Raw genomic sequence first — 23,965 nt, forward strand, 5'->3', positions numbered from 1 at the left:
ACGATGGGAATATTTTTGTGCATTCTTCTTCATCCGCCAGTTCTCAATGATTCTTTTAGACAGGTTTCAAGAAGTGGCGAAATTGGGTTAAGGAATGAGGAGTTTTTTTAAAAAAAGAAATCTTGATGTACATCATCTCATTGTTTTTCACGAAGGATTGATCCATCTACAATCTGAGTGGCACAGGTGAGTGCACATTTTATTGAATCCTCACCCGCGATAAATATCGCCATTTTTCAAAATCTTTGCAAGTCTGATTTGGGAGATGGGTGTCTTGATCTAAATTGTGCTCCTGTCTGGCTGTGGGCAAATTGAATATTTTTATGAGTGTATCTGTGTTTCTCTTTCCTGTGTGGGAATCCTACCCTCCCATTCCGCTGTGGTCTGTGAAGGAGGAAGGCTCCAGACCAGCCTGGGGCACTTCCCGCCCTTGCCCCCCAGCCACACACGCCAGCCATGCTTTATATTTCGTGCCCTCTTAGCTTTATAGTTGTACCTGCCTCTGCCTGGAAGGCCCCCCTTGTATTTAGTGTGTGTTGTTTTTATTGATTTTGGAGAGACAGGAAGGAAGAAGGAAGGGAAGAGGAGGAGACAGAAACATCAAGGATGAGAATCATGGACCGGCTGCCTCCTGTGCGCCCCCTACTGGGGATCATGCACATAACCCGGGCATGTGCCCTGAACGAGAATCGAACCATGACCTCCTGGTTCATGGGTCAATGCTCAACCAATGAGCCATGCTGGCTGGGCACGAACAATTTAAGATTTTTTTTTAAATTGATTTCAGAGAGGAAGAAAGAGGGGAAAGGAGAGAAAGAGATACATCAATGATGAGAGAGAATCATGGATCAGCACGGCCCCTACGGGGTGGGGAACCGAGCCCACAACCTTTTCTATTTGCATTCTTTCCAAAGAGACGCTGTTGTAGTGTTATCTTTGTTCCTGTGCCCATCCAGTGTTTTCTTTCTTTTTTTATTTTCTGGCACCTTTTTTTTAAATTTTTCTAATGCCCTTGACACTGGAATCGAACCCGAGACCCTTCCGATTGCAGGCTGAACGTTCTATCCACTGAGCCACACAGTGTCCTGAGAAGAGAATAGCCTCCGGCTGGGTCTGACCGCCCTGGGCCTCTGCGACCTCCTCTCTCCAGACGCAGGGCCTGGGCCACCCGATCTCCACGTGGACGCCCGGCTCCTCGGACCAGCTCTCCTCCTCCGGGAGGGAGGGAGGGAGAGCTCCCTGGCCTCCCCGGAGGAAGAGGGCAGGGCCCGCAGCCAGCCGGGCCTCGCTGCCAAGGCCTAATGCACGTAGGAAACTATTCATTCCCCCGTGGAGTCAGGTGGCGAGGCACCGGTCACTGTCAGTAAGCGGAGCTGAGGGGGGAGGGAGGGAGGGCGCGCTCAGGGCATCAGCACCCGGGAGGCTGGGCGGCCGGACTGTGTCTGTTCCTGCTCCAGGGTGTTCACTTCCGAGGGATCCGGGGTGGGTGGACGCTGAGGCCCCACGTGAGCCACGGCCACGGGGCCCACGGTGTCCCGGGGGACCCTGGGCGGAGAGGCGTGGAGTCCCCGTGCACGGGGGTGGGGGGTGTTGGGAACACGCGTGCCCAGGGAGACATCCGGTCGCTGTTTGGAGAAGAGGAGGAGCATGGGCGTCTTCATCTCCGTGACAACGCGGCCGAGTCCTCCCATCGCTGCTCTTGGAGCATCTCTCTCTCTTTTTAAGAAAATATATACCTTATTGATTTTTTACAGAGAGGAAGGGAGAGGGAGAGAGAGTTAGAAACGTCGATGAGAGAGAATCATCGACCCGCTGCCTCCTGCACACCCCCCACCGGGGATGTACCTGCAACCAAGGAGCATGCCCTTGACTGGAATCGAATCCGGGACCCTTCAGTCCGCAGGCCGGCGCTCTATCCACTGAGCCACACTGGTTTCGGCTAGGGCCCTGTGCTTGGTTCCCTTGAAGTCAGGGAAGGGCCGCCGTCAAAGGGACGGTCCCTCGGAAGCCGGTGCCAAAGCCGACGCGAACACGTGAGAGCAGCCCCGCTGTGTGCCAGCCGTGCCAGCCCGGTGGGCACCTGGGGCGTGAGGGCGGCCGGCCAGCCGCCTCCCCCGGGACCGAGGGCTGGCTCCCCGCCGGCCACCCGGCTGACCCAGTGACCTTGCTCGTGGCCCTCCTCTCCGGGAGGTGTGGGCGCGTGGTGCGAGGACCGGCCGTAAATCTCGCCCTGAGTACCGTGCGGACACAGGGGGGCTCAGTCGGGGGACAGCTGGAGGCTAATTTTAGGCTGTGCGGGGAAGTAGGGCAGGCTTCATCTCCTCTCGGGGCAGGGAGGGAACAGTGGCACACCGCGGGCATCTGTTCCTACCAAGCTGTGCCCCAGAATAGCTCGGCCCGGGCTCCCGGCGCCGGGGGGAGGGTGGTACCCGGGAGGGCTGCTCACGTCCCCCGGCACGGCACTCCATCCTCTGCATGCCCACCCGCGGGGCCTGGCACCCGAGGGGCGCCCAGGAGAACTCACTGGGTGCATCTTAATGGCCCTCAGGAGGGGACTCCATGGAAGAACGTCCCATCTGCACATTCTCCTCTGGCTCTGATGGAAGCCGTCAGCCAAGGAGCCAACCGCGTTCGTACGAATAGATGAACGGTATTACACACACATCAAAGCTTACAACTGCCCTGACCGGTCTGGTACAGAGAACAGTGACCCCCAGCCAAAGACAGTCTCCAACCCGGCAATCCGGTGTGAGGACGGGGTGTGCCACGCTCCCATCTCGGAGAGTCTGAACGTGTGTTGGCGTGAGGAAGGCCCCGAGAATTCTCACGGTAAAGAAACCTACCGCGCTCCCTTTAACCCAGTACTTCTCAACACATTTGATGAGGAATTTGTTATTGGGTGGTTGTTGTTTTTTGTCTTGTTTGGCTTGTTTTTGTGTGTTTTTTAAATATATTTTTATTTATTTCAGAGAGGAAGGGAGAGAGAGAAATATCGATGATGAGAGAAACATCAGTGGCTGCCTCGGGCACGCTCCCCACCAGGGATCGAGCCCGCAACCTGGGCATGTGCCCTTGACCGGAATCGAACCTGGGATCCTTCAGTCTGCAGGCTGATGCTCTGTCCACTGAGCCAAACCAGCAAGGGCTGTTTTGTTGTTGGTTTGGTTTTGATTTGTTTTTTTGTTTGTTTGTTTTTTAAATTAATCCTCACCCAATGATATTTTTCCATTGAATTTTAGAGAGAGTGGAAGAGGGAGGGAAAGACAAAAAGAAGTATCCATGTGAGAGAAACTCACTAATAAGTTGCCTCCTATACACACCCTGAACAGGGCCTAGGCTGGGGAGGAGCCTGCAGCTGAGGTACGTGCCCTTGACCGGAATCGAACCTGGGACCCTTTGGTCTGCAGGCCAGCGTTCTATCCACTGAACCACACTGGCTAGGGCTTGGGTTTTGAGGGTTTGTTTTTTTTCTGAGATACGATTGTATTTTACCTTGGGAAACGACAGTGCCGAGAGCTGCAGGTGAGAATGGATGATCCTGGTCTTGCTGTTGGTGAGATATAAAAATATAAAAATAACGGGTGGGACCAGGAGCCCGAGATGGATGCTGGGATGCGGAACAAATGGGTCGTGGCTGGGCACGGGAGGGCTGGGCTGCCAGAGGGACCCCACAGGTCCGGGAAATTGGCTGGGTCTCTTCTCATACTCCCTCACTATGTCCTCGCTGAGTCACGGCCGTGAATGATGGGGCCTGATGCCTCCAAATAGCTCCAACGCCTTCGCGTCTGACCGGCTCCCTTTTTAAGCTGGTGATTCACTCCCCCCGGGCACTCGGGGCCGGGCGAATGGCAGAGTTTCATTTTCCGATCGTAAAAAAAAAAAAAAAAAAAAAAATCTGAAAACCAGCCCACAGCCGCGACGAATGGCTGGGAGGCCCAGATTTCCTATCGGAAAGTTACCTGCGGGGGCCCCAGGATCATCATCTCTCCCTGTCGTTGGCGGACTGTCTTTCAGGGATGATACTCAGGACGGTGGAGTTGCCTGAGAGTGAAAAGAAGACCTGAGGCCCGGCCAGCGTGGCTCAGCGGTTGAACGTCGGAACTATGAACCAGAAGGTTAGGGTTCGATTCCCGGTCAGGGCACAAGCCCGGGTGCTGAAGCTGAGAGCAGGCTCGGTCCCCGGTGGGGGCGTGCAGGAGGCAGCCGATCCAAAATTCTCTCTCCTCATCGACTGTTTCTATCTCGCTCTCCCTCTCCCTTCCTCTCTGACATCAATAAGAACATATTTTAGCCATGACTGGTGTGGCTCAGGGGATAGAGCGTCGGCCTGCAGACTGAAGGGTCCCAGGTTCGATTCTGGTCAAGGGCATGGACCTTGGTTGCAGGCACATCCCCAGTGGGGGGGGTGCAGGATGCAGCTGATGGATGTTTCTCTCTCATCGATGTTTCTAACTCTCTCTCCCTCTCCCTTCCTCTCTGTAAAAAAAAAAAAAAAAAAAAAAAAAAAAAAATCAATAAAATATATTTTAAAAAACATATTTTAAAAAATAAATAAAAAACACAAAGAACTACTGGAGTCTTTGGGCAGAAAAAATAGACTTTGGCGCCGGAGAGAACTGGATACAAAGCCCAACTCTGCCTTTCGCAGCCTTAAGACTGTGGCTACGGCTTCACCCATTTTCACTTCCCCGTGTGACAACGGGGACCAGAATATATCCACGCGGGATTGCTGTGCAGAGGAGAGGAAATGACCTATAGTGTGTGTGTGTGTGTGTGTGTGTGTGTGTGTGTGTGTGAGACAAGCCACGTCATTGCACCGGATCTACCACGGGGACACCGTCCCCCAGTGGGGCTGGCAGCACCACGAGAACCATCGGCATCGCCGTCTCTGCCTCTTTCCGGGAGGCCATCGCCGTCTCTGCCTCTCTCCCGGACACACAGGACCAACCCAAGCCCCGGTACCTGATGATCCAGGGACGCCGCCTGGTGTACGGGGGGATGACCTCAAAGAGCAGCTCCATGGCGCCGTTGATGCCCAGCATGACTCCCGTGGTGACTGAGGAAGACAAAGGCACAGGCGGGATTGAACAACAGGAACCAGGCAACGGTCCGGCCGGCGTGGCTCAGGGTGGAGCGTCGACCTAGGAACCTGGAGGTCGGGGTTCGATTCCCCATCAGGGCACAGGCCCAGGTTGCAGGCTCGATCCCAAGTAGGGGGCGTGCAGGAGGCAGCCGGTCCATGATTCTCTCTCATCATGGATGTTTCTCTCTCTTGCTCTCTCTTCCTCTCTGAAATCGATAAAAAGGATATTAAACACACACATAAATAAAGCAATCTCTGGCGAAACCAGTTTGGCTCAGTGGATAGAGCGTCGGCCTGCGGACTGAAGGGTCCCAGGTTCGATTCCGGTCAAGGGCATGTACCTTGGTTGCAGGTACATCCCCGGTGGGGGGTGTGCAAGGAGGCAGCTGGTCGATGATTCTCTCTCATTGATGTTTCTAGCTCTCTATCCCTCTCCCTTCCTCTCTGTAAAAAAAAAAAAAATCAATAAAATATATTTAACAAATAGATAATAATAAAATAAAATTAAAAAGACATTAAACACACACATAAATAAAGCAATCTCCTGGCACATGAGCCCGCAAAAGGCTAGGATGAAGTCGAGTTGCGAGGACAGAGCGCTCAGAGCGTAAATTCTGCCCCGGGAGACGGGAGACTCGGGAGAGGATGACAATAAGCGATCTTCCACTGAGTTCTTCCCAGCTGGAGGCCGGCCCAAGGTCAGACCTCTGAGGGCTCTATAAATATCCCCCGCCCCCCTTCCCACCCTCCGCCCCGCAGCTCAGCGCTGCCAACCGCTGGGTTCTGGCCCGGCCCCAGCCCGCCCCTCCTCCGGGAGGAGTGCTGAGGAGGCTGTGGGAACCATTCACCGGGGAGGGAGGGAGGGAGGGAGCGAGCAGCGCGTGGGCATGTGCACGCTGCTGGCCGGCCTTCAGAGGAGGCCGTGCGTACAGCCGGATCGGATCACGTCTAAAGGGGTTTATGAAACCGTCGGTGGGTACAGAGCAAGCCGCAGTCTTAAACCCGGAGACAAGCGGCCATCCCCTCACGCCCAGCCACTGTCGGAGCTCCCTGCTGAAGGAGGTCTTTTTTTTTTTAATTTTTTTATTATCATATTATTTGGAATATACTTTCATTGATGTCCCAGAGGAAGGGAGAGGGAAATCCAGAGAGAGAGAAACATCAGGGATGAGAGAGAATCATGGACTGGCTGCCTCCTGCACGCCCCCCACTGGGGATGTGCCCGCAACCAAGGTACATGCCCTTGACCGGAATCGAACCCGGGACCTTTCCGTCCGCTGGCCATCGCTGTATCCACTGAGCCAAACCGGCTAGGGCCCAATAAAAATATATTAAACGTAAAAATAAAATAGATAAAAATCACTTATAAAACCATTCACTGGTACAGCATATGCAGCCTCAGACCAGGAGGCACTCGGCCACCTCCTCACCCCCACAGGCAGCTCCCAGGACCTGCTGGAGCTTCCTGCTAAGGGAAGTCTTACATGTAATAAGAATGAGATGTTTCCGCCGAAACCGGTGTGGCTCAGTGGATAGAGCGTTGGCCTGCAGATTGAAGGGTCGCAGGTTCGATTCCGGTCAAGGGCATCTGCCTTGGTTGTGGGCACATCCCCAGTAGGAGGTGTGCAGGAGGCAGCTGATCGATGTTTCTCTCTCATCATCGATGTTTCTAACTCTCTACCCCTCTCTCTTCCTCTCTGTAAAAAATCCATAAAATATATTTAAAGAAAAAAAAAAAAGAATGAAGTGTTTCAAATTGTCGCTGGCACGCTGCACGTGGGCATGGCACACCTTCTGGCTACGCCTTCCTCTAACCAAAGCTTCATCTCCTCGCTTCCCTTTTCCTCCATCAGAGCTGGGTGTGCACAGTTCCCATCGGCCCTTCCCACATAACCTGATTCTCTGCTCAGCAAATATGCCTGTGACTGGCCCACTGGCGTGGCTCAGTGGTTGAGCATCGACCTATGAACCAGGAGGTCAGGGCCATGGAGAGACACAGCCATCAGTTGCCTCCTTCACAACCCTCCCCCCAACTGACCGTGGCCGAGATCGAACCTGCAACCCAGGTACGTGCCCAGGGCCCCGGCCCAGGCCTGGAAGCCCCCCTCCCCCTCCCGCCCGCCTCCCCAGAAGGCCGCAGGGGCGCCGTACCGCTGGAGGCAAACACGCGCAGGGCCCAGAGACAGTGGAGGAGGTTGGGGCCGTGGGACAGGTTCTTGCGGGCCAGGATCAGGGTCACGTCCAGGGCTCCCAGTTCCAGGGCCTTCTGTCCAAACTTCTTATCTGCGAACACAGAGCAGCCCCTCTGAGTGGGGGCGCACGCTCCTTCGGAAGGCTGCGCGGTGTGCGCGAGGGGGAGGGAGGCGAAGGTGAGGGTGGGAGGACGCCAGCCACGGCCGGGGAGCCGTCTCAGATCGGCGGGGGAGTGCTGCTGAGCATGTCCCCGTGGGAACCAGAGGCTCCCACGGCCTCACTCAGGGCTGCACCCGGCGTTTTGCGCCTAAATACGTTCACGTGCATTTCTTTGGTATTTTGTTTTATATATTCTATTTATTTTTTAAGAGAGGAAGAGAGAGGGATAGAGAGTTAGAAGCATCCCCAAATTCCTCTCACCACCCACCGCACACCCGCACCCCGCAGGCCCGGGGAGCGGGTACCTCGCAGGCCGACCTTGGCCAGCAGCCGGAAGAGGGGCAGGAGGACGCCGTAGTCCGGAGACGCGGTCCGGGCCGAGTCCACCAGGGCCTGCAGGAGGGCCTCGCTGCCGCCCTTGCTGATCAGGTAGCGGATCCGCCGGTCCGTGCCTGTGGGGGGAGCAGAGGGGAGCTGAGCCACGGGGAAGGCCCCTCTCATCTCCTCAGAGCTCCCCCCCCCCCCGCCCAGGTTCCCTGATGACACCACAGCCCCACGTGGCCCACTCACCCGCGGAGAGCAGGTCCCCGAGGAGCTGCAGGATGCTCAGGACGGACGCGCGGTCGGAGGAGCTCTGCAACGAGAACACAGGGCCTTTCACTCCACACGCAGGAGGCGGGAGGCGGCGTGGCCGGGGCTGCCCGTGGGGAGGGCAGGGCGCTGGGCTTCCTTCCCCTGAGAAAGGCTTCCTGCCATAAACGGCGCCCGGCCCGGCCGGCGTGGCTCAGTGGCTGAGCATCGACCTAGGAACCAGGAGGTCACGGTTCGATTCCCGGTCAGGGCACAGGCCCGGGTTGCGGGCTCCATCCCCAGTGTGGGGCGTGCAGGAGGCAGCCGACCCATGATTCTCTCTCATCATTGGTGTTTCTATCTCTCTCTCCTTGGCTGACATAAAATGCCAGATTCGCTAGCTAATGAATATAAAGTATTAGTTCTTTATGAAATTGAGCAAAAAAAAAAAAAAAAAAAAAGGAAAAGAGGGTAAGAGATGGCAGATGAGAGAAAGAGGAAAGGGACATAGAAACTGATTAAAAAGGAGAAAAGGACCGGGATTTCATTTCCTCTCATTTAATTATTCATGCAGTCATCTCGGAAACGTTCATCGGAAACCATCCGTTACACTCCCCAGGCCAGGCCGTCAGGACACAAACTGCCCGGGAATCAGTGACCTCCTGGTGCATAGGTCAACGCTCAACGGCTGAGCCACGCCAGCCGGGCGCTGGTGGCATTCTTTTTTATTTATTTATTTATTTTTTAATTGATTTTTTTAGAGAGGAAGAGAGAGGGACAAAGAATTAGAAACACCAATGAGAGAGAAACATCAATCAGCTGCCTCCTGCACATCCTCCTACTGGGGATGTGCCCACAACCAAGGTATGTGCCCTTGATCGGAATCGAACCCGGGACCCTTCAGTCCGCAGGCTGACGCTCTATCCACTGAGCCACACCGGTTTCGGCGATATCTCCCACCATGTAGACGGGCCACGCCACGCCGTGACCTCCCCCTCGGTAATCATAGCGATTCAAGAAGGCAGGATGCCACGGGAAGTTAAAGGAGCCATTGAGTAAAATCCCCCGATGAAGACATTCCTATTAAAAAAAGAGAGAGAGAGAAGTGGATCTGCCAAGTTGACAGGGAGAGGCAGACAAACAGTGTCTTTCACAGTCTGGGGAGGGTGGAGGCGGTGGAAGGGAGGAGGGGGGAGTTTGCACTGCAATTTGCTCGAATTCTGATTCGAATTTGTTGCTCCCCTGCTTGGCAATGTTCGGTCTGCCTGAGGCCTCCCTCCTCCTGACGCATCACGAGTCGGGAAAACATCAGCCACCGGAGGCTCATCCCCACCACGGCCCACGCCCTGGCACTGCATGTGGTGGCCACGTAGGACCGGTCCCCCCGTGGCCCACGCTCACCATGGGTACACCTGGGCCTTTGACGCTTTGGTCACGTTGCTACCAAGGCAGGAGTAGGGCTCTACCTCCCTCTTCCTTCAGAAAACCAACTTCTATTTATTTTCTTTTTTTTAATAATACCATCCATCTATTCTTTATTATTGTTGTTGTTGTTGTTATTTTATTTTCTCTCTTTCATTGAGTCTTTACAGACAGGAAGAGAGAGGGATAGAGAGCTAGAAACATCAACGAGAGAGAAACATCCATCAGCTGCCTCCTGCACACCCCCTACTGGGGATGTGCTGCAACCAAGGTACATGCCCTTGACCGGAATCGAACCTGGGACCCTTCAGTCTGAAGGCTGATGCTCTATCCACTGAGCCAAAGCAGTTTTAGCTATTTTTTTTAATATATATATATTTTCTTGATTTCAGAGAGGGAGAGAGAGATAGAGGTCAACTTAAAAAAAAAAAAAAGATATTTTTAGCTGAAACCGGTGTGGCTCAGTGGCTAGAGCGTCTGCCTACAAACTGAAAGGCCCCAGGTTGTATTCCGGTTAAGGGCATGGACCTTGGCTGCGGGCACATCCCCAGTACGGGGAGTGGAGGAGGCAGCTGATCGACGTTTCTCTTTCATTGATATTTCTAATTCTCTATCCCTCTCCCTTCCTCTCTGTAAAAAAATCAATAATATATATATATTTTTTTAAAAAGAGGGGATATGACCATCACTCCATCACAAAGATCGCTGCACCCACAGCTGAAGCCAAGTTCCCATAAGGAGCCTTAACGAGCAATCAGCAGGGACCCAGACTACACCCTCCCCCGCCCTGTGGGGCTTGCCAGGGGATGGTCAGGCCATGCCCTCCTGCCCTGGTGCCGGGCCAGGGGGCTTGAGGCTATGTCCCCTGCCTAGCAGGGCTTGATAAGGGTGGGACTGGCCAGGTCTGGATCTAGCCCAGTGGGGGCGGGGGCCAGCCAGGTCTGAGTCTCACGTGTTTTTGAGGCACACGTGGGTCGACGGGGACTTGACTCTGGGTCCGAGGTGTGCCGTGGACTCTGACAGGAGGGAGGTTTTCATATACATTTTACTAATTTTCTCTCATCGCCGACACTTCTATTATAGCGAAAGGGCAAATAGCGATATTAAATGATTCCCTCTAAGTAATCCCCTCCTAATGTGCATGAATTTCGTGCACCGGGCCACACGTCCAATAATAATGAGGATCATTATCATGACAGCTGCTCTGCCATTAAAAAAAAAAAAAAAATCAACTCTGCCTTTAGAGCATTTCCCGGGAAGGAGTGATTCTTTCCCGGCCAGCTCACAGATGTTGGCCATCGCCTCCGGGTCACAAAGGTTATTATCCTGTCTTCCAACATAACACATTTCTATTATAGTCCGTCTGCCCCGTCTCTCGCCAGAGCTCCACTCTGCAAGCTTCTCAGGATCTACCCGTGATTTACACAGACTCTACCATCTACTTCTGTAGGTCCCAGGTGCCTCTTTTGAAATGGGAACACCCCGCCCTGGGGGGACCCCAAAGATCCACAGATTCCCCGGAGAATCCAATCGGGGCATGTGCCCCGGCTGGGAATGGAACCGTGAGCTCCTGGTTCTCCTAGCTCAGTGCTCAAGCCCTGAGCCACGCCGGCCGAGCTGCGTATGTTCTTCAAATCCTCGGCACTTGAGGGAGAAAAGCACTCAGCTCATTCATCTTCCGTGTAGGGAGGACCTACAGTCTCTCCCGTCCTGCCCGTGACCCTGTGCCCGCGACCTCGCCTGGACCCGCGCTTCCCGCAGCACTCCATCTGTCAGTGCCTCCGCGGCCGGCCGTGGCAGGAAACGGGCGGTATCATGTTGCTCCGGTGACTGTCGCCCTCGGCAGCGGCGGGTTCTGGCTGCCGAGAGCTGACGTGGGAGGAACACGGGGGCAGATCCTTGGAGGGAGAATCCGGATCGGACACCAACGCACTCTCCACTAAGCCAACCCGGTTTACATGTTGACATATTGCCTGGTCTTAACCAATAGTCCACATTGAATCCATGAGTGATTGAGACGCTCCCGGTTGGTGGTACGTACAAATAGGCTTTCTAGCTCCGCCCGGATGCTGAGAAGCCCGCTTTGGTCCTCTGTGCCCTCCTTCTGCTGCGCCGGGCACAGAATCCAAGAATCCAGCGCCACATCCACCCGCATCGCCTCGCGAAACATCCAGGCCCCCGGGGAGACACTCCCATCTGCCACGAGCACGCCGGAGAGCCGGGCCTGGGCTCCTGATTGTGCCGCGGGTATTTTTAACCTCGGCACCTGCTCTCCAGCCCTGATTTGCACAGGCCCCCCGCCCTGGAGCAGGCAAATAAAGGGTCGTTAAAATGCATCTCCTCCTCACCGCCTTTGTTTCGGGAGCATAATTACAGTGTTGTCATAGGCGCCTGATTTGCAGAGCGCCAACAGCGGCCGGGGTGCACCCAGAGTTCACGCCAAGGCAGCCTTTGTCGGCATGAATACGGGCAGAGAACACGCGTTGTGTTTGTGGGTTTTTCCTCCGAAATCCAAGCTGTGAGACAGAGCCTTTATACTTGAGTCTCATTCCACACACACACACACACACACACACACACACACACATGCGCGCTTCCCCAGGCCAGCCTTCAGCCCCCCTAGTTCTCACCTCGAATGAGAACTGCTCCTACAGGGCTGGATGCACTTGTGTGTTTTTGTTTTTGTTTTTTTTAATTTTGGGTTGATTGCCTGATTGCTTTTAGATAGAGAGAGAGGAAGGGACACACAGAGAGAGAACATCCATCTATCATGCCACTTACTTACTGGTTGACTCTTGTGTGTGCCCTAAATAGGGATGGAACCCACCATGTTGGCATATGAGGATAGTGCTCTAACCACTGGGCTATCCGGCCAGGGTTCAGGCTGGTTAGAGAAGAAAGACAGCCAGGGCCATGAGTACGCCCCCACCCCCAGCAGCTCAGGACTACCTACCTCACCCAGGAAAAAGGGGCAATTTTTAGCTTTCCGTCATCCATCGCCTGATCTATTCTTACTCAACACAGTCCCCGGGGGAAAGTCCTCAACAAGGATGGCAACTGATGGATAAATCATTAGGCAAATGGCCCGCGGAATACAAAAACCTCTCAGGGAGCACTCCCAAGGACAGATGAAGAGGACCAGCCCGCTGGCGTGGCTCCATGGGTGAGCATCGACCAGGAGGTCACGGCTGCATTCCAGGCCAGGGCACATGCCCAGGTTGAGGGATGGACCTCCAGGAGGCAGCCTACCCATGATTCTCTCTCATCATGGATGTTTCTCTCTCTCTCTCTCCCTCTCCTTTCCTCTCTGAAATCAATAAAAATATATATATATATGTTTAAAAAAAAAATGGCCCTGAGCGGTTTGGCTCAGTGGCTAGAGCTTCCGCCTGCGGACTGAAGGGTCCCTGGTTGGATTCCGGTCAAGGGCATGTACTTTGGTTGCAGGCATATCCCGAGAAGGGGGTGTGCAGGAGGCAGCTGATCGATATTTCTTTCTCATCGATGTTTCTAACTCTCTATCCCTCTCCCTTCCTCTCTGTAAAATAATAATAATAATAATAATAATAATAATAATAATAATAAAATATACATTTTTTTTAAATTATTAGTTCCAACAAGGTAACAAAAAATCCAAGCAGACAACCCTCGGGTTTCAGCCCCAACGAGCTAAGGTTCAAATCCAGCCTTTGCAAGCTACGGTAGCGTCATTGTCCTGAGCCTCGTTTTTCTTGTTTATCGATCTGCTTCTTCTTGTCTTGCTCTGTTGTAGCTGGCACGCCCTGGCATGATGCCCACAGACACAGAGACGAGAGGAAGCCTAAATTGAATAACAGAGCGCATGCAAATAGCCTGGCAGGACGGCGCTCAGTAAATCCCGCCTGCCCCGCGGAGCGCCGTGGCACGGGAGATTCCATTATTGTTCCCCGTTATTTACTTCCCTTCTTGTAAGAGTATTCGAGGCCACACAAATAATAATAATAATAATAATGCCAGGGACTGATTTAAATGTCAACCTGATTACGACTTGGAGGATGGATTTTTTTTAAGACGCTTCCAAGTAAGAGATGATTGTGGCTGAACTAGACGGGAGGGAGGAGACGGCATCGGGCAGATGGGGGCAGGGGATGTGTTTTGAAGGCACAGCCCGGAGAGTTTATTGACTGATTTTGATCCGAGAAATCAAAAACGATCAAGAAAAAGCAACCGGTGGATATTGACGCCATTAGCGGGGAAGAAATATGAAAATTAGGTGTTTTTTTTAAATCCAAGAGTTCACAGGAATTGGAATGCCCGTAAGATATCCAAGTGAAGATGTCAAATGTCCAGAGACGTGTCAGTTACATAACGATACGTTTTGAGAGAGCAATGGGGTGCTACTCGTGATTATAACCGGATAACAAGTATAAGCTATGTGTTCCGAAACGCTGGGGTGTTTGTTCGTTCGGATACAAGCATCTGGAGCTTCATGGCGTGGACAGAAAGGGGCCACGTGCTGACCTGATGAACTAGGGAGGGCCTGCATGGCGGTCTAAAGTCACCACAAAGGATGGCCTGAAATTAAACCTTTTTCGTTGGAAAGTAGTCTACTATGGTGTGTAGTCCTGACCTAGGCCAGTACCTTTCCTGACAAAGACCAACTGTGATCTTCGAAGCCACAGACGGCAAAAGAATTCTTTTTTTTTTTTTTTTTTTAAAGGAAATAAACAGCCAACAGAGGGAAGATTTAGCAGGCAATGCGTACCCGGGCTCTGTCCATACTCTAGCGCAAACCAGTGGGCGTCCCTGCTAAAATTGAACAGCTTTGCTGCGAAACCAGAGCCGCCAGAACTTTGAAGACCCCAGGCCTTTGCATGCCCACAGGTCTTTGCAAACCTCCAGGCCTTTGCATACTCACAAGCCTTTGCAAACCTCCAGCCCTCTGCATACCCACAAGCCTTTGCAAACCTCCAGCCCTCTGCATACCCACAAGCCTTTGCAAACCTCCAGCCCTCTGCATACCCACAAGCCTTTGCAAACCTCCAGTCCTTTGCATACCCACAGGCCTTTGCAAACCTCCAGTCCTTTGCATACTCACAAGCCTTTGCAAACCTCCAGGCCTTTGCATACCCACAAGCCTTTGCAAACCTCCAGCCCTTTGCATACCCACAAGCCTTTGCAAACCTCCAGGCCTTTGCATACCCACAAGCCTTTGCAAATCTCCAGCCCTCTTACCTGTAAACTGCCCTTATAACCCTTTGGCCAACTTCCCCTGTAATCTCTGTCCTTCCTCCCACTATCGGCAGCTGGCTACGGTGGGGGGCAGAGCAGAGGTTTGTGGGTGCCCTGTGGCTCTTCCACGCTGCCGACAGGACTGAAATCAGCGCTCCTGTAGGGTTCCACCTTGTCTCTGCTGAATGGGCTCCGGGAGTGGCCAGCAGCCCGGACCCACCGATGACCAGTATGCCATGTCCAAGATGGCACCTCTGGATGCTAAACCCCTGCCAAGACAAAGCAGGAACGTACCACCCAGCGGCCTCCATCGCTGCCCCACCCAATCCCCACCAGACGGGAGAGACGGGGAATCAGCGGTCCAGCAGCCAGTTTCAGGTTTCCAACGGGGACACCGTCGTCATAACCCACACGGAGGAATGGCATACGCACTGCCCACAAAGAGTTCCTTAATTGGACTGTTCAACAAGACTGCAAACGGTATTGGATTCCCATTCCGGCCAGGTTTGTGACTAATTTCCATTTGTCAGGCCTCAGTGGCTCGCAAATACAGCCCTTGAAATGTCAGCGGCTGACGCACCCTTTTTTATTTCAAGTGGCGTTTGGTGACACGTGCAGAATGCTCCTAATTGATTTGGAGTGCTACGGTAAATTCTCCAGCATTTCCGAAGAATCGATATGACAGACAGCACCTTATGTGCAAATATTAATAGCCTCTCCTGTTTGGATATGCAGAAGAAGAAGTGCTATAAAGTTGGGTCTTTAAAAAAAAGTTAGCTAGTACTTCTTTATTTTACTTGGGCATTTTCTTTTTTCTTTCTTTCTTTTCTTTTTTTAAATTTTTTTTAGGCATTTTCTTTTTACATATATGGATTAGAATTCTTTTTTAAAAATATATATATTATTGATGTTTTACAGAGAGGAAGAGAGAGAGATAGAGAGTTAGAAACATCGATGAGAGAGAATCATCCATCAGCTGCCTCCTGCATACCTCGCGCTGGGGATGTGCCCACAACCAAGGTACATGCCCTTGACCGGAATCGAACCTGGGACCTTTGAGTCCGCAGGCCGACGCTCTATCAACTGAACCAAACCGGTTTCAGAGGCATTTTCTTTTTATATATATAGACTATAATTCTTTAAAAAAAAAAAAATATATATATATATATATATATATATATATGTATTGTATATATATATATATATATATATATAATTTATTGATGTTTCACAAAGAGGAAGGGAGAGAGATAGAGTTAGAAAAGATCAATGAGAGAGAAACATCCATCAGCTGCCTCCTGCACACCGCCTACTGGGGATGTACCCACAACCAAGGTACATGCCCTTGACCGGAATAGAATCTGGGACCCTTCAGTCTGCAGGCTGATGCTCTATCCACTGAGCCACACCGGTTTCGGCACGATGTGCAATATATATTCTGTGATTAAACGATAGAACGGGCTTTGCTCTGAGCGTCTTCCCCATTTAGCTTCTGTGCACGGTTACAGGAGCGGCTGGGGCTGATGGGCGTCTGAAGGGGGTGGGATAAAGCAGCCGAGGGGGTTGAAATGTAGGGCACGGAGCTGTCCTGGGTGGTGGGAGCCAGAGAACAGAGATGTGAACACCCACTGGGGCTTTCCCTTTTAGAGGGGGAAGGGCAGAACTCATCACTGATGTTTACTGGAGATGCTGCCTTCTCGCCAAACCCCTCGGGGGACGTCTCATCAGATACCCCAAGTGTGAAACCAGAGCCTGCTTCTCATCGGAAACCCGAGGCGGAGGCTGTCCCCATGGCCATCTGGCCTCCCGAGCCCGAGCAGAATGGCCTGTAGGCCTCCAGGAGAACCTTTCCCAAAGTGTCCATGTCTGTCCTTATATTCTTTTTTTAAATAAATATATATATACACACACACTAGAGGCTCGGTGCGTGAAATTCGTGCATAGGGGGGTGTCCCTCAGCCCAGCCTGCACCCTCTCCAATCTGGGATCCCCTGAGGGATGTCCGACTTCCCGTTTAGGCCTGACCCCTGCCTGCCTTCCTGATTGCCACTAACCACTTCTGCCTGCCAGCCTGATCACCTCCTAACCACTCTCCTGCCAGCCTAATTGCTCCTAACTCCCCTCCCCTGCAGTCCTAGTCACCCCTAACTGCTCTCCCCTCAGGCCTGGGTCCCCCACAACTGCCCTTCCTTGCAGGCTCGGTCTCCCCCAACTTCCCTCCTCTGCCGGCCTGGTCACTCCTCACTGCCCTCCCCTGCAGGCTTGATCGCCCTCAACTGCCCTCCCCTGCTGGCCATCTTGTGGCAGCCATCTTGTGTCCACATGGGAGCAGCCATCTTATGTGTTGGAGTGTCGGTCAATTTGCCTATTCCTCTTTAATTAGATAGGATATTCTTTTTAATTTCAGAGATGAAGGGAGGGGAAGAGAGAGAAACATCAATGATGAGAGAGATTGGTTGCCTCCTGCACGCCCCCAACTAGAGATAGAGCCTGCAACCCAGTCATGTGCCTTGACTGGAATCAAACCCAGGAAGCCAATGCTCTGTCCACTGAGCCAGACCGGCAAGGGCTAAATTGTGCTGATTTTAGAGAGAGGGAGAGAGAAACGCCGATCAATCACCTCATGCTTGTGCCCCGACCAGGGACTGGACCCACAAGCTGGGTAGGTATGTGCACTCCCGGGAATCGAACCAGTGACCCTCCATGGCACAGAATGATGCTCAACCAACCGGGCCACGCCAGCCTGGGCAGCAGGCCTTGCTCTTCTGGACATACCATCCCACCCAACCGTCTTGTCCCTCCTTCTGATGACCGAAAGCTCCATGCTGACTCCAGACGGAAGCCACCTCCTGCAGCCTCGCTCCCCGTCCATCCCAGACCAGCTTCCTGAAGCCGGAGCCGAGCGAACACACACAGCCCTGGATTTCCGCGGGAGCCGCTCTGATGTCACACCACAAAGCACCCAGGCAACCAGCAAAACACGTGCCCGTCCCAGGACCAAACCAGAGGTGGTAGGACCTGCATCACCACCATTTGTCCACCAATCAGATCTGAAATAGCACGGCTGACATGGACACACAAGGAACTGTTTGGCACTGAAATTGGGGCTCAAAAGAACTGTTGGCCCAGAAAGGAACTCACTACATACGGATTCATTTGCCTCTCAGAGTAACCATGATGGCTTATCTCAGTTTAGGTCCTTACAAGAGTATTTCTTGGATCACATGATCTCACACATCTAGGAGAAATAATGAACAACATACACTGGTGAACAAAAACAGACCCGGAGACAGAGAAGCAGCGATCTGACTCTCAAACCTCAGAGGGAAGGTAGAAGAGGGTGGGGGTCAGGGGGAGAGATCCACCAAAGGACTTGTGTGCATGCCTATGGGCCTGGCCAGTGGCCGTGGACAACGGGGGGGGGGGGGGGGCATATGTGGGGAGGGGTTTGGGATGGGAATGGGGGCTTGAGGACAATTATGTGGTACTATAATCAATAAAAAAATAATAATAAATTAAAACAAACAAACAAACAAAAAAAAGTGCCTGTGTGACAGCACCAAGGCTGACCAAATGGTCACACGTTCTGCACTTTGATCAGGAAGTGCATCGGCGGGAGGGAGTGCCACTGGGGGGGTGGGGAGGGCTGGGCGTGGGAGCTGGAGCAGCACCCCATGTGCTGCTGCCCTGGCAGCCCCACGCCGTCCTCCATGAGCACGAGGCATGGAGGAGAGATGAGAACATGATGGAATGAGATGCCTGCCTTTCCATCCAAGGGCCCTGGCGGCCGCCCAGGAAAATGCAGGGTGGGCTGATAAAAAGCGTAGGCAAGCGTCCCCAGTCTCGCCACTGTGTCCTCGGCCAGAGAAACCATAAAATGGCGGTCATTGGAACAGCGTGTAGGGCTCACAGGCACTTTTCTGTTGTTGGTTTGTTTTTAATATACACGGAGTGGCCAGATGATGATGATGACCTCTGAATGCATAAGAATCTGGCCACTCCGTGTCTATCCTATAGAACAAAAGGCTAATAAGCAAATGGTCCCCTCAACCAGGAGTTCGACCAGCAGGCAGGCCGGCCAACCGCCCATGTCCCCTCCCCCTGGCTAGGCTGGCTGGACCCCACCCATGCACGAATTCATGCACCGGGCCTCTATTATACATATAATAGAGATTTCAGCGAGTCCCGTCATTTTAATGTTCTGGTTAATTGCGGACGAAGCAGGGAATAGGGAACATAATTAAATCTTCCTTTGACCGAGAATCCTGCCGTGGCCCGGAGCAATCCTTCTAAATATCAATTACAAACCCCCCACCGGTGGGGATTCAGGAGGCTGCACTCAACTAGCGGTGTGACTTCCAGCCGCCGCCGACGATGGGAAATTTATGTTTGAGGATCGCTCCCACCCAAAGCCAAGCACCACCAGCCCAGAGGCGCCCTGGCCTTGTACGCATCGGGTAGGATGAGTCAGAAGGCACGCCGCCGTCACGGCATCTTGGAATTGTTGGGTGCTAGCCGAGTTCTCCAATTAGGTGATTACCTGACCTTGGGTGGGGGGGGGGGGGAGGGCAGGGGGTGGCTATTTTGTTTCTGAGACTTGGTTTCCTTCTCTGTATGCTGGAAGGTTAGATTTAGTCATTCTTGAACTTTTCAGGGTTACAACTGTCATTAAGAACCGGAGGAGCCCACCAGTGTGGCTCAGTGACTGAGCGTTGATCTATGAACCAGGAGGTCAGAGTTCGATTCCCGGTCAGGGCCCATGCCCGGGTTGCAGGTTTGATCCCTAAGATGCATACAGAAGACAATAGATCCATGATTCTCTCAGCTCATGGATGTTTCTGTTTCTCTCTCTCTCCCTCTCTCTCTCTCTCTCTCTCTCTCTCTCTCTCTCTCTCTCTCTCCCCCTTCCTCTCTGACATCAATAAAAATATATTTTTCAAATAATAAAAAGTCAAAAGAACCAGAGGAAAAGGAAGACCGTTTTTCAGAGCGGAAGTACACACAATGTTTACGTTCCACATCAGGGCGGAGGTACCACAGCCCATCCTCCTCTGTGACCCCCGTTCACGGCCTTCAGATTTCCACGGCCCCTAGTACGCACCCACCCCAAACCCAGGCTTTATCTGCTTCCCGTGACGCTCACGCCTCTGCCGGCGTTCAGAAAGCAGTGGTTTTTGGCCTCAGCTGCACAGGGAGACCGCCCGGGGCATCTTCCAACCATCCATGGCCAAGTGGCTCCCAGACCAATTAAATCTGATTTCGGCGGGCGGGTAGGGGGGCGCCCAGATTGGCGGGAGGTGGTGGGTCCCGGGTGATTCTAGGATGCAGACAAGCTTGCTCCAGGTCTAGAGTTCTCAAACCTAGGAATGAACAGACCCACTCTCTAGGGAGGCCGATGCCCAGACCCTGTCCCACGGCGATTTTTAAAAATAGATATTTTATTGATTTTTTTTACAGAGAGGAAGGGAGAGGGATAGAGAGTTAGAAACATCGATGAGAGAGAGAGACATTGATCAGCTGCCTCCTGCACACCCCACACTGGGGATGTGCCCGCAACCAAGATACAGTCCGCAGCCGACGCTCTATCCACTGAGCCAAACTGGTTTCAACCGATTTTTTTTTTTTTTTTTTTACTTCAGAGAGGAAGAGAGAGAGAGAGAAAGATAGGAACATCCATGATGAGAGAATCGTCAACCGGCTGCCTCCTACACACCCCACATTGGGGATCGAGCCCGCAACCTGGGCATGTGCCCCAACCGACCGACCAACCGACCGGGAATTGAACAGTTACCTCCCGGTTCATAGGTCCAAGCCCAACCACTGAGCCACGCTGGCCGGGCCCCGGGGCAATCCTGATTCCTGCTGGCCGGACCCACCTGGGCAGGGGCCCCGGGGCAACGCTAAGACACACACTCAGTGGGAAGCCAGAACACAGTTAGCCGCAGCCGGACGCCCGGAGGGGCGGCTGCCCCCGCTGCCCCTCGCCTCCTGCGCGGGGCCTCCCGCTCGGGCTGGCGCTCCGTTCCGCCTCGTTGAGGGACGGCATCAACAGGTCCTCCCGTGCCAGGCGGGCCGACTCCCCTCCCTCCTGCTCTCTCCTCTCCTGCACACCCGATCCCGCCGCCTGAGCCTCTAATCCCGCCGGGTTCAGGGATTTCAGCAGAGCTCTCAGCAGCAACAGCGCTCGGTCCCCCGTTCCATGGCCAGCCAGCCACCAGAGCATCCCTCGGGGCCGGCCTCAAGGTGAGAGAGAGCCGCTGCGGACGCCCGGGCCGGGATGGGATCCGTGCCCGTGAGCGAACCGACCGAGCCCAGGCACCGGGGGGCGGGGGGGGGGGGAGACCTGCAGGAAGGGGGTCCCCCGAGACCCAGCTTGCCTGCCAGCCAGCCAGGTGGCCCGTCTGCAGCCCCCTCGGCCCCTTCGTACCTGAAGCGTGTGCAGCAGGACCTGCAGCCCGCCGCCTTCCGGCTCGGCCATGCCCTCCCGGGGTGTGGGGCCCGGCGGCTGCCTGCCTGTGCCCGCCTTGCTGGCCGGGTCTGGGCTGGAGCTGCCGGGCTGACCTGGCCGCTGCCCGCCTGGTGGGACGCCCGCTCGCTCGCTGCACGGAGACCTCCGATGCACACGCACACTCCTGCGTGCAACCCTAGACCTCGGCTCCAGCACACATGGCCCCCGACTCCCACGGTGGGGATTAGGTGAGCCCGTGCTGGACTGGGGGGGCCGGAGCATGCGGGCACAGAGGGTGGGGGGCAGGGGGGGGACAGGGCACGGGCAGGCGGGCGTGAGTCACTCCCCCACCTCCAGGCCCATGCCTGCGGGAGCCACCCTGGATGGCTGGTTGACAGGCATTCCCAGCTGACCGGGGGCAGGCTCCCTGCGGAGGCCCGGCCCTCCCCGCCCGCCCGGCCCCTTTCCTTTATTTTGGTTTGTTGCCGGCTCCCGGGTAACAAGAGAGCCAGGAGCGCTTGCACAACTGTGGCCCAAGGGCCCCCTGAGGTCCCGGGACAGGAGCCCTGGCTGAGAAGGAAAACAACAGCCCGGACAGTTCCTACCAACCGTCCGGGTCCCTTACGTGATATTTTCACATTCCCAGCTATCCTACTGCGGGGTACAGGGGTTGTCACCGCATCCCACCCACCCTGTGGGGTCCCAAAGGAGAACACTGAGCCGCAGAGATGGGATGGCTGACCCCAGCCGGCGTGGTTGTGCGTCAACCTATCTATGCATGAACCAGCAGGTCAGGGTTCGATTCCGGTCGAGGCCACGCGTACCTCGGTTGCAGGCTCCTCCCCAGCCTGGGGCCCTGGTCCGGGCACATGCAGGAGGCGAGCAATTAGATGTGTCTCTCTCTGTGTCTTTCCCTCACTCTTCTGCTCGCTCGAAAAGATCCATGGGAAAATATCCTCAGGTGAGGATTAATAAAATCAAAATCAAAAAATAGATCAATGCCAAAACCGATTTGGCTCAGTGGATAGAGCGTCGGTCCGTGGACTGAAAGGTACCAGGTTCGATTCTGGTCAAGGGCATGTACCTTGGTTGTGGGCACATTCCCGGTAGGGGGTGTGCAAGAGGCAGCTGGTCGATGTTTCTCTCTCATCGACGTTTCTAGCTCTCTATCCCTCTCCCTTCCTCTCTGTGGAAAATCAATAAAATATATATATTTTTAAATAGGTCAATGGATGACAGTAGCTTAGGTGCCCTTTCATATCAGTGTGTGCATTTTTTGCAAGAAATAAGCACAGACCTGCACAGTGAGGAGACTGGTGATGAATAAATTAACACTGACATGGAGGGAATTTTCTTTTCTTTTCTTTTCTTTTCTTTTCTTTTTAATATGTTTGTATTGATTTCAGAGAGGAAAGGAGAGGGAGAGAGAGAGAAACATCAATGATGAGAGAGAGATCCATGACTGGTTGCCTCCTGCACGCCCCCTGCTGGTGATCCAGCCCACACCCCGGGAATCCAACCTGGGACCCTTCAGTCCCTAGGCCGATGTTTTAGCCACTGAACCAAACCGGTTAGGGCCACAGAGGGAGTTTTCTTCTAATCGCCTTCAGAGAACCCCTGGCTTATTCCTGTTTAACATCTTTATTTTTATTTTTTCAAACATCTTTATTGATTTCAGAGAGGAAGGGAGAGGGAGAGAGACAGAGACAGAGACAGAGGAAGAATCGTCGACCGGCTGCCTCCTACATGCCCCTCCCACTGGAGATCGAGCCTGCAACCCAGGCATGTGCCCTTGACCAGAATCGAACCCGGGACCCCTCAGTCTGCAGGCTGGCGCTCCATCCACTGAGCCAAACCGGCCAGGGCCCTGTTCACCATGTTTATCAATGACCTGGCTTCAAATAAAGACTGTGTGCTTCTCTGACTTTTCTGAAGATGCCCCGTTGAGAAAGAGAGAACTATGTCAAGTGACCTAGGTGGAATCCAGGAAGATTTCGGCAGCCTTGAGTGATGGGCCAGATCCTACAAGAGAAGAGGTCCCAGAGCCACGTGGGCACGCCCTCCCCTGGGACCTCCACCCAAACTACAACATCGAGGGGGCTGTCGGGAGCCTTGGCTCACAAGTGTTGACCATGGAAAAGCGGGGGGAGGGAGGAGAGGGTCAGGCAGAGGTGAGAACCGTAGGAGGGTCACACGGCCCCATTTCCAAAGTGTCTTTCAATCCGATGTCATCTCCTTTGAAAAGGGCAATGTTTGCCCGGCCCGCGTGGCTCAGTGGTTGAGTGTCAACCTAGGAACGGGAGGTCACGGTTCGATTCCCTGTCGGGGCACAAGCCCAGGTTGCAGGCTCGATCCCCAGTAGGGGGCGTGCAGGAGGCAGCTGATCCATGATTCTCTCTCATCATGGATGTTTCTGTCTCTCTCTTCCTCTCCCTTCCTCTCTCTGAAATCAATCTTAATATATAAAAACCCAGGGTCCATAACATCCAAAATGACTGAAGACTGACTGCTGAGGGGCTGTGGATCAGGCCCGGAGAAAGGCCCAAAGAGAAGCAGGTCTGGTCAGCAGCTTCCGTGGCCTCTCGCTTTCTCTCCAGGCTTCGCCATCAGGCCCGCCTCTGTCTCTCTCTCTGGCCTCTGTGGAGGGGCTGCTGATAAGCCCCACCTCTCTGATCAGTCCCAGAGATAGGCCCAGAGATGCTGACTGGCATAGAAACGAGCCAATCTGAACCAAATTGGCTGGCAGAGGAGGGCAGTCGGGGATGAGATCAGGCCTGTAAGGGAGGGCAGTTGGGGGTGAGATCAGGCTGGCAAAAGAGGGGCAGTTAGGGGTGATCAGGCCAGCAGGGGAGAGCTGTTAGGGGCGATCAAACAGGCAG

The 23,965-nt window shown here is 53.8% G+C and overlaps 1 protein-coding gene across 1 annotated transcript in view; it reads right to left on the reverse strand.

The window, feature by feature from the left end:
• Positions 1 to 21,180, reverse strand: part of AGBL1 (AGBL carboxypeptidase 1) — a 138,066-nt gene extending 116,886 nt beyond the window's left edge. Inside the window, exons 1-5 of the mRNA XM_036411817.2 lie at positions 21,066 to 21,180; positions 8,006 to 8,069; positions 7,741 to 7,887; positions 7,235 to 7,366; positions 4,963 to 5,056 (exon numbers count right to left, since the gene is read on the reverse strand). Of these exons, the coding sequence (XP_036267710.1) occupies positions 4,963 to 5,056; positions 7,235 to 7,366; positions 7,741 to 7,887; positions 8,006 to 8,069; positions 21,066 to 21,116 (488 nt within the window). The 5' untranslated portion in view covers positions 21,117 to 21,180. The remainder of the gene's footprint in view (positions 1 to 4,962; positions 5,057 to 7,234; positions 7,367 to 7,740; positions 7,888 to 8,005; positions 8,070 to 21,065) is intronic.
• Positions 21,181 to 23,965: the final 2,785 nt, after the last annotated feature.

The sequence above is a fragment of the Pipistrellus kuhlii genome, unplaced genomic scaffold, assembly GCF_014108245.1.
Source record: "Pipistrellus kuhlii isolate mPipKuh1 unplaced genomic scaffold, mPipKuh1.p scaffold_m20_p_42, whole genome shotgun sequence".
NCBI lineage: Eukaryota > Metazoa > Chordata > Mammalia > Chiroptera > Vespertilionidae > Pipistrellus > Pipistrellus kuhlii.